This window comes from Salmo salar, chromosome 11, assembly GCF_965601325.2.
Source record: "Salmo salar chromosome 11, fSalSal1, whole genome shotgun sequence".
NCBI classification, from domain to species: Eukaryota; Metazoa; Chordata; class Actinopteri; order Salmoniformes; family Salmonidae; genus Salmo; species Salmo salar.
In genome coordinates, this window is record NC_138301.1 from 21,037,081 (window position 1) to 21,047,478 (window position 10,398).

General features: G+C 42.1%; 2 protein-coding genes across 4 annotated transcripts in view; one reads left to right on the plus strand and one right to left on the minus strand.

Moving 5' to 3' along the window:
- LOC106587329 (ubiquitin carboxyl-terminal hydrolase 10-like) overlaps positions 1–5,590 on the minus strand; it is a 32,493-nt gene extending 26,903 nt beyond the window's left edge. For both annotated transcript variants that reach the window (XM_014175613.3, XM_014175612.3), the window contains exon 1: positions 5,294–5,590. In XM_014175613.3, coding sequence (XP_014031088.2) covers positions 5,294–5,320 — 27 coding nt within the window. In that variant the 5' untranslated portion in view covers positions 5,321–5,590. The remainder of the gene's footprint in view (positions 1–5,293) is intronic.
- A 392-nt stretch (positions 5,591–5,982) lies between these two features.
- marveld3 (MARVEL domain containing 3) lies at positions 5,983–10,387 on the plus strand. Of its 2 annotated transcripts, none has more exons than XM_014175600.3 (4): positions 5,983–6,118; positions 7,353–7,674; positions 8,836–8,933; positions 9,526–10,387. In XM_014175600.3, the coding sequence occupies exons 2-4, from the start codon at positions 7,376–7,378 to the stop codon at positions 10,155–10,157; spliced, it is 1,029 nt and encodes a 342-aa protein (XP_014031075.2). In that variant the 5' UTR covers positions 5,983–6,118; positions 7,353–7,375; the 3' UTR covers positions 10,158–10,387. The 2 variants fall into 2 exon arrangements, with proteins under 2 accessions (XP_014031075.2, NP_001140036.1); NM_001146564.2 differs by having other exon boundaries at positions 6,015–6,220; positions 9,526–10,380.
- The last annotated feature ends 11 nt before the right edge of the window (positions 10,388–10,398 follow it).

The following is a 10,398-nucleotide window of genomic DNA, read 5'->3' on the forward strand; positions in this document are numbered from 1 at the left end:
GCTGATAAGAGCCAGTCAAACAAGTTGTTTCACTAGAATTTCAAGTTAGCAGACATTACCAACTCCCACCTGATGCATAGAATAACAATCCACAACCCCATATACCTACAAGGACTGGGGCTACCTCATCACAACTACTCAGTGTTCCCTATTGGACTGGGACTCAGCCAGCCCTGCAAGGCCTCACAAATTGGAATGCAAAGAGTCACTATTAGCAAACTTGGCATTCCATGAATATGTAACACTACAAATAAGGTCAAAAACGTTTCGAATAAACCGATGATGCATGTCGGGGCTTGCGTATTACATTCTTATGAAGAATGATGAGCTAGCACAGTGAGTGACGCCCAAGAACTGAAAAAACATTGAGCAGAGACATGACAGAGAAGACTATAATTTATTCACGTAAGAGACACCTTAATACAGGGCGATGTCATTCAACCACTACCAACAACTGATGGGATTCTCTGAGGCCATGGTGTTGCAGGACCTTTCAAGAGTAAGACAAATGGGAAGGCAGCCCAGCTCTCTAAACACTGCTCCACCCTGCTGTTCAGAAAAATACCTAACCAGCCAGGCAACTCTGAGCCTCATGTGCCATTTCCATAACGTTGAATCAGGAGCTCACCATTCAAAAGATGAAGGCCACCACCAGCATATCAGATCATGCTTGGAAATTAACCATAACCCTTTTCGTAGTTAAAAGTAAATTAACACATCAGATCGTCTCTGTGACAAGAGGTTGCCATCTTTTTCAGTTACAAACCCGTAATTAGGTCTAGGTTTACCCACAGCTACCCACTCCTAACCCCCACATTTGTCATGTGACATTAAGACAATCCACCATTGCCAAATCCACACTGTTCACCAACTGACAAAACAGTCAAAAACTAAAATATGGGCAAATGCACAGTACAATATACTTAGGTAGAAACTATACAGGCCCATGAATCATTTGTTTGTCATCCACAATACATGGAAGCATTTACTCAGCTGAAGATTCCTAGCATTAATTTATTAACTTGGAAAATATTGTGATGATACTTTGGTATGCAACACCCAGACAACCCACTGCTGTGGTGTGGAATGGTGTCCAACAGCTGCCATTCCTCTGCCCTTTGCTTCAATCTAGAATCCCTGAGTCATAAAGCAAAGATGTGGCTTCTGCTGCTCCTTGTGCTCAACCCATACATTGCAGGTACATTAAATTCTCTGCAATGGGCATTCAATCAATTTTCTTCTATGCTCCGAGACATTCTGTAGTGTAAAATGTCATTTTATTGTGAATCATAAGTGAATGTCCCATTATGTGCATTCAATGCCACTTCACTCAATCCCTGATACCAGAGCCTTATATTAAGAATAACAAATGGTAGGGCAGTGGACATGACCTCAGGTGCAAAAATAGCCCTCTCAGAATGACTCAGAACAAAACTACCTCCCTTAGATCAATGGTATAATATTTTGCCCCTTCAGTGAGATATACACGGTTTCACACATGCACCTAAACTTAAACCCCAAGCCAGCCAGCTAGATAGCCATCTTACATTCACCAGCCCTGGTGGGGTGGACCCTATGGCACAATGGGAATTTGACATCTACTTTAGGCCAACTCTGTATTGATTTAAATGTCTGTGGATGAGCAAGCATGCTAGCTAGGTAGTAAGCTAGCTATGAATCTTAATGATTACAAGCCTACCCATAACATGATACAGTCACCACTATGCTTGAAAATATAGAGTGGTAATCAGTAATATATTGTATTTGATTGACCCCAAACATAACACTTTGTATTGAGGACAGAAAGTGAATTGCTTTGCCACATTTTTTTGCAGTATTACTTTAGTGCCTTGTTGCAAACAGGATGCATGTTTTTGAATATTTTTATTCTGTACAGGCTTCCTTGTTTTCAGTCTATCAATAAGGTTAGTATTGTGAAATAACTACAATGTTGTTGATCCATCCTCAGTTCTCTCCTATCACAGCCATTAAACTCTGTTTTAAAGTCACCATGGCAAAATCCCTGATCGGTTTCCTTCCTCTCCGGCAACAGAGTTAGGAAGGATGCCTGTATCTTTGTAGTGACTGGGTGTATTGATACAACATCCAAAGTGTAATTAATAACTACACCATACTTGACTCAAGACATTGAGCTTTTCATTTAATGAATTTATAAAAACATAATTCCACTGACATTATGGGGTATTGTGTGTAGGCCAGTGACAAACCTCAATTTAATACATTTTAAATTCAGGCTGTAACAAAATGCTGAACAAGTCAAGGGGTGTATAAATACTTTCTGAAGGCACTGTAGATTATACCCTCAAATTTGAAACGTCTGCCATTCCTTGTATTGTAAACCAGGGGTTCTAAAAAAAATTCACCCGGCGACCCCTTTTGTGAAAGTGGATTTTTATTTATTTCACCTTTATTTAAACTAGGCAAGTCAGTTAAGGACAAATTCTTCTATACAATGACGGCCTTCCGGGGAACAATTAACTGCCTTGTTCAGGGCAGAACAGATTTTTACCATGTCAGCTCGGGGATTTGATCCAGCAACCTTTTGGTTACTGTCCCAACGCTCTAACCACTAGGCTACCTGCCACCCCAAAATTAATGTGGGACCCCCTCATAATCAGAACAACTCGAATTTGATTTAAAAAATTGCTTACAGGGAGTTTTATTTTGACTTTGGTAGTGCATGGTCAGATGAACTAAGTCTTGGGCCCTAGGCAGGAACATTTTAAAGGCCCGTCTCTTGGCATCGAAGAGAATTTTGCAGTTTAATCTAATTTCCTGCAATCTACACATTTTGTCATGTGGCAGAGATGTTTGTGTTGTTGCAGCTTTAAAGCTAATATCTTAGATGACCCCACTTTGAGAACCCTTGTTGCAAACTAACAAGCTGCTAGTCAACACTAGCTATCAAGCAGACATAAGCAACGGGAAGTTGTAACAGTAATAGCTATGGTAGAATAATAGCTCAAAGCTAAGCTGTTAGCTAGCTATGATATTTACAACATAGCTGTAACACAGAATAAAACAAGAAAATAAAAAACAATTAATGGAAGTGATTGTCCATTACTACTTATCAAACATCATTTACTCGCATTACTTTAATACAATATCTGACGACTATTTCATTTCAAGTCATCAATCTCATCTCTATAGATCTGCGGCCTATGCCGTCTGACAAAAATCACTATTTTAGTAGTTATTCAAAGTAAATAAGTCATACTTCTGACTGCTGAATGCCAACCATCGATCCCTTAGATCATGTATTTTCAGGTAGAGATATCTCGAAACTGCTTTCTACCCCTCTCGATTACACATTCTCTCTTCGCTTAGTCTCCGTGTCTGCTCCACATCGTTCTTATTATAGCTCAGTGGTCCAAACAGAACGGAAAAGTAGACTGGCGCACAATAGATTATGATCATTGTACTCAATCACCATGTTTTCAGCACCAAAGTATGTAGAATATTAGCCTGTTGAAAACTACAACTCCCTACAATGTCACACAGTTCAGACTTTACCGCATTTATCTCTACAGAAACTGTACAGAGCTCAAAAATTGGAATTAAAATAATTGAACAGTCATTGGTCAATTTGTTGTTTAAAAAATAAAAAAATAACCGACATTTCTTTTAATCGCTCAGCACTAACTAGCCTGGGGAGCAGAAAGGTGAATTTCTAGATTTTTTAAATGTTATTTAACTAGGCAAATCAGTTAAGGACAAATTCATATTTACAATGACTGCCTACTAGATCCACCAAGGTCTGGAACATCTGTGTTAAATTCAGGAAACGTCCTCTACAAGCTAGAATGGTGAATACAATTTAAACCTACTCCACCGGTTATCTGCGTGGCTCGTCCTTATATGGACAGGAATTAGACAATATATCCACAGGAAAGTATTATTAAACCAACTTTTCAAAGTGCTGGTAGTGTGTTCAGATTTCTATCACCTGACATGCACAAAACCATGTAAACACGTGCACGAGCTTGGCAAGTATACATGCGTTGCGTGCATGTATATGCATTGTGTTCATGCTTCATGTGAGAAATCTAACTACCAGCACTTTAAAAAGTTGGTTTAATAATCATTTATTGTGGATATATTATAGTCTCATTCCTGCCCACGCAGACAACTGGTAGTGTAGGTTACATTTTTATTTTATTCAACATTCCAGCATGTTGATAGATTACCATTTCCTGAATTAAACAGGATGTTCCATAGGTTGGTGGATTTAGAAATTCACTCGTCTGGTCCCCAACAGGCAAGCTAGCTACATGGATGTATACAGCCATGTCTAGCTAGTTGACTAATGTTATACATGGGCAGAATATATAGCTAGCTACCTTTCAATGTAGGATAGATAGCTAGCTACCTAGCTAGTAGTTATGACTTCAGGCCGTGACAAGTCATTACAGCTAAACAGATCATGGAGGTCTGTCCACATGAGTCAGCTTCTCTTGAAAGCAGCACAACTAGCTACGTGCTCTAAAGGGGACATCAAATTCGGAGTGCACAATGCGCAAGTTCCGAACCGTTTGCAGAATCCTGAATGGTACAGATTCGGAAATCTACCTAAACCGCCTCTGATCAGGCCCACTTTAGCTAGTAGCTATGTCATTAGCCACACCACCTGCGTCCGCACGATCTCTGGCTAGTTGTCCAGCTAGCTAAATGAAGCTAGGTAGCTAGCTGGCCAGACAAAACAATTAACGTTTACGTTTGACCATATATCATTTTATGAATTCCTTGCTTATAACTCGTCGGCACTTTTTAACATCACTCATATCTAAATGCTAAGCTAGCTAACAACCAGTTATTAAAATCTGCACTGTGATAAGCAGGCCTGTCGCATCAGCCAGAGCAGGTGGGCCATGCACATACACGCAGCAATTTTCAACAACTACAAATTGTCCAAGGAAAATTACAACTGTTGGAGTGTTTTGAACGTGTTATTTTCTCAACCCAAAACGTGACCACAATTTTTGCCAATTTTTAGATGTTCAGCTAACCCTACTTCGAGTACTGTTGGATAATTTGAATGGAGGCTCCTCGGGCCTGTACCATGCTGGTGTTTCAATGGGGAAATAGGCTTTTTAGGGCAGCATTAGCAAGCATTTATCATCACACTTTTCAATGACACGAGTTACCACTATATTTTGGCCAAGAAACACAAAGAAATCTAACATTATTTACTACTTATTCCATTAATCGTATGTCAATTGTGAAACAGTTACAATTCTAGGCGTATCAGCAGCGTGAAGAGTTGTAACGTTACCTGGTTAACGTTACTCTGAAAAGCCATGCTCCCTGTGATATTCTCTTTTCCAATCAGAAGATGGACGTTCTCCAGGGAATGTGTTAGTTTTTTGTAATAATTATTACAAAAGACGGCCTAATTCGACGTCTTTTTCATTTTCTCGACAATGGACTGACAGTTGTATTTTTAGGTTGTTTTATTGCTACAGCATATCACGCTGCTTCCCCCGCCGTCGCCGCCATTTCTGTCTCGCCTCCTTGCTTCTGGCCTGCGCGCGCCGCGGATGGCTAGTGTGCTCTGGGAACGCGTGCGTTTACGTCGGGGTAGGAGGATATAGTAGTGAACGTTTGACAGCTTGAGTAGGAGCTAAAAGAGCTGTCAGCTATGTATTATTTAGGACAGACCGATTGTGTTATAACGAAAATGTATTGCTAATTCAACATTCCATCCATGCACATGTGTAAAAATAAAAAGGGAAATGTGGGGGGGAAAGGAAATTGCACCACCATCTAACTAATATATGTCTATCCCCAACACCCCTTCCCACTACTTTGGCACCAACCGAGTCGTCCTGCCTGGGAGTCTGGAATCCCTTCTCTTAAAACCCCCTGTAGTTCTTCTGCACTAAAATCTCTGACACCCAAAAGTTTTTCCACCGACACTTCACACCTTTGTCCCATGCCCTCGGAATGCTGTTTTGGTGGTAGGGGGTGGAGTTCTATAGAGTGAACAGGTGAGAGGGAGGTGCTTGGAGACGAAAGAAGTATCAAGATACAGGAAAAGTAGACGTAAAGAATTCAATCATTCGCACAAATTAATCCAGATAAGAACCAGAATTAAGAGGTATTGTTAATTGTTCTTTCTTCATTCATCAATTCGTTATCATCTCAATGTTTGGTTCGCTTCAACAAACAGCATACCCGTGAGCCTTATCATTCGTCACAGGTAACGTTAACATGGAAATACATGTATGTTTTTATCTTCATCAAATATACTAACAAACGTTATTCCCTAGTGCCTACTACCCTCCAGTCACAACCTGGTTTCAGAGTATTTCGTATTATTCTGTACGTAACTCCGAAATACACAATTTAGTATGATATGTTACGTGTTGTATAGTATGTATTCATTTGTGGGTGTCCATCGCCCATTTCGTATGATATGTTGTGACATTTGGGTTGCTAGACTCTCGCGTTATACTTTCGGTTTTGCCTTAAGTAACCATCTGTTTTATGAAACCATACCAAACGTCATACTAAATGGCGCACCTCAGATTTACTTACAGAATAATACGAAATGCTCGGAGACCAGGTTGCGAGTCAGTGTCACCATTTGGTTTGATGTTTTAAACCTTTGTCAAAGTTTTTCAATGTGTATTCAGTTGTGTGCAGAATCATCACGATATCATTCAAGTTGGGTCTGACTGTGACTCCCATCCTGTGCGGTTCTTAACTGACCAGGTTGAAACCACCCAGGGAAAACACGCCCAAAACCTGCCAAAACCTGCCCCGCTTTCATGTGGCTCCTGGATGCGTCTCTTTCTATTGGCTCCAGGCTGCTTCCTCATTCTATGGGTCACAGTCATGGGTAAATGCTTCCCACTGGGCAGCTGTATCACAGTGTCGCCGGGCGGTACTACGGCCGTAGAATGAGGAAATAGTCACGAGACAATAAAAAGAGAAACATCCAGGAGCCAATTGAAAGAAGGGGTGGGTTTTTGGCGGGTTTCTCCTGGACAGTTTTTGCCTGGTAGGGTAAGAACCGCCCAGGACGCGGGTCACAGTCAGACCATAACGGAAGATTCAGGTTACATCCCTTCCCCAGGGCTCCTTAAGGAGAGATACCCCTTACTGCTGTTAGATTGCCCCCATCTTTACTCAGTAGTCATTTCTGAATCGGAGGAATGCCACGTGGTAACTGTCACTAGTGCCAACAAGCATTGCCACCAATGTTTAGTAGGGCTACATGCACAAATAATAGATTGGGATTGTCATCTGATCTCCCTGAGATATTGGTATGACACCTTTACACTAATACTCAATTGATCACGGCAATGTTCATTCGAATAATTTTTCAGAGAAGTGGCCAAGAGACCAGACAATGCCAGAGAGAAGCAGATACCAGGAGAGGGATGAGTATGACAAGAGCTGGGAGAGGGACCGCACTCACGACCGAGGAAGCTCCTCACATGAAGAGAGAGACCGGGAGAGGAAAAGAGAGAGAGACCAGCGGAAGAGAGACAAAATGGATGAGAGATACAGGGATGAGAAGGGCTCTGGAGATGACAGGAGGGACAGAGGGAAGGACTACTCTGACAGACAGTGGGATATGACACCCCACTCTCACAAGGACGCACCACCTGACCACAGAGGCGGTAGTCAAGAAGGACAACAGAGAGCGTAAGAGATCATCTGACGGTCACAGAGTTGCTTCCACAGTTACCATCTTGGGCATGGTTGAGCACATGTTGGTTTTGTTGCGAAACAACTAACCCCCTATGGGCAGAGAGGTTTGGAGCTCTTTCTTAATGGTCTATTAACTAATTTACCGTCTGGTGATGTCACCAGGCAGGCCAAAACTCCATCCCACCAAAACATTAAAAGGGCATTATCATAATTTACACAATTTCACATTATAATTCCAACCTCAGTGTGGAAATATACACAGTGTACAAAATAATAGGAACACCTTCCTAATATTGAGTTTCACCCCCTTTTGCCCTCAGAACAGCCTCAATTCGTCAGGGCATGGATTCTAGGTGGTGTCTAAAGCATTCCACCGGGAGGCTGGCCTATGTTGACTGCAATGCTTCCCACAGTTGGGTCAAGTTGGCTGGATGTCCTTTGGGTGGTGGATCATTCTTGATACACATGGGAAACGTTTGAGCGTGAGAAACCCCACAGCGTTGCAGTTCTTGACACACTCAATCCGGTGCGCCTGGCACCTACTACCATACTCCATTCAAAGTCACTTAAATTTTTTTTTTGCCCATTCTCTCTGAATGGTATACATGCATAATCCATATCTCAATTGTCTCAAGACTTAAAAATCCATCTTTAACCGGTCTTCTCACCTTCATCGACACAGACTGAAGTAGATTTAACAGATGACATCAATAAGGGATCATAGCTTTCACCTGGTCAGTCTGTCATGGAAAGAGCAGGTGTTCCTTATGTTTAGTACACTGTATATAAAACACAGGAAAAGTCATCCTTGGGCATATAGTTGTATGGTTTAACTTTCCAATCATTGGTTTTTGTTTGGCATACATTTTAAAGTGAAAATCGAGTCTGCATCATTCTGTTACCGTATTATTGCCCACATATACTCTACAGCGTGCGAGGTCTCCGGTTTCACTGGTTTGGGATTGACTCCTTGTAATGTCTGTCTGCTAGTGTTTGAATGGCACGTTGACTCTTTGGGTGTCCAAAGTAAATACACACCCCTGGAATACAAAACCTGCTCTCTGCCATTGAGGAGGGTTGTGGTGTGGTGGGTTTATGTGGTGTAGTTCCAATGTAAGATTTGACAGACGTCAACTTCTGATTTTGTCTTTGCAGGTATACAGAAGACTCCACATCTCCCTCTGTGGGGAAATACTATGAGCCACAACACAGACAGGCTCTGTACAACCTCAGATATGCCTTAACAGCCAGAGGCAAGTCATGTTTAAATGAAAGAACAAACAGCAACAACTTCCACCTGAAATGTTTTTGTGGGTGAATCTCGTTGGTACGGTGTAGTAGGCATTGTTCTGTTTGATTGGTTCCGAGTGAATAAATCCCAGGACCAAACAGAACTAAATGGGGAGCGACCTACCTGAATTTGTCCAATAGAAACTCGATTTTGTTGGGCATAAACGGTTCCCGTTGCAAAACCTAACCAACCACGTGACCAGGCCTCTCTGAGGGTACATGGTCTTTATGAGGGGATTGGAGTTTTGAGTTATATCTGTATTACTCAACATTTAGGAGTTTTTGTATTTGGTTTCTTTCTCCAAATTGTGTGTTTATCCATGATATACGTTTAATTCACACTATGGCATACTGTATGTTCTCTCTCTCTGAGGTGGAATTCCCACTGAAATTAACCATGTTGGTTGAACTCGGATCAACCTCAATTTAGCTGCATTGTTGCATAATCCTCCCTCTTGTGAAACGTATAACTTGACCTTCAACTCAGCTCGCTTTCTCCCTGAGACTCTTACTGTGTGATAAGTCATGTATTTAGCTCTTTCTTGATCTGTTCAGGTCTATGCCAGATAATGGAGATCTTTGTAAACCTGCTGATAGTCATCTGCTCAGGAGTGACCTACAGTAACTCCGGGGGTTACCGGGACCTGGCCAGCCTCGGGGGTCTCTACCAGTACTACTATGGAGGAGCACAGGCTTTCACTGGAGCTGACGCAGACAGGGTCAAGGAGCTGGACAAACTGTTCCACCAGCTCAAGCTGCCTCCATACATCTTCAGCATGGCCTGTGGAGGGGCTCTGATGGTTTATGCCTGCATCATTCTGGCTTTCGGGGTCCTGAGAGTCCCTTACCGCTGGCCCCCTGTGCTGCTGGGTGAGGCCCTGGTGAACCTCCTGATCGGCCTGGGCTACATCCCTGCCCTGGCCTTCTACTTTATCAAGCTGCAGGAGACCTACAACAACCCCATCTGTACGGAGAGGGAAGCGCTCTACAAGAGCAAAGGGCATCAGGGCTTTGCATGTGCGCTCAATGGAGCAGACATCGCTGGAGGCCTCTTCGGGGTGCTTGGAATCATTATTTTCATCTTCGGAATGGTCTTGGCCATCCGTGCTTTCAGGGCAGTGAGGGAGATGAAGAGACTGAGAGCGATGGAAGATAACTTAACGGTGTTTGCTCACCCCCCACCGTGAAGAGTGTGGATAAAAATGTAGGGTTGAGATCAAATTCGGTCAAACAGCTATAAATGCTAGTGGATTTTATATGAGCTGTGATTGATAAAAAAAAAAGTTTAACTGTACAAAGAGCAATTTTGTCCATTTGTGACTTCAAAAACCGCACACTTGTTTTACTAAATGTTACAGATGTGAGACATCTACACTGTCAAAAACATTGTTCTTTTCTAATAAAAATCTTAAACAGATGTATTTATCT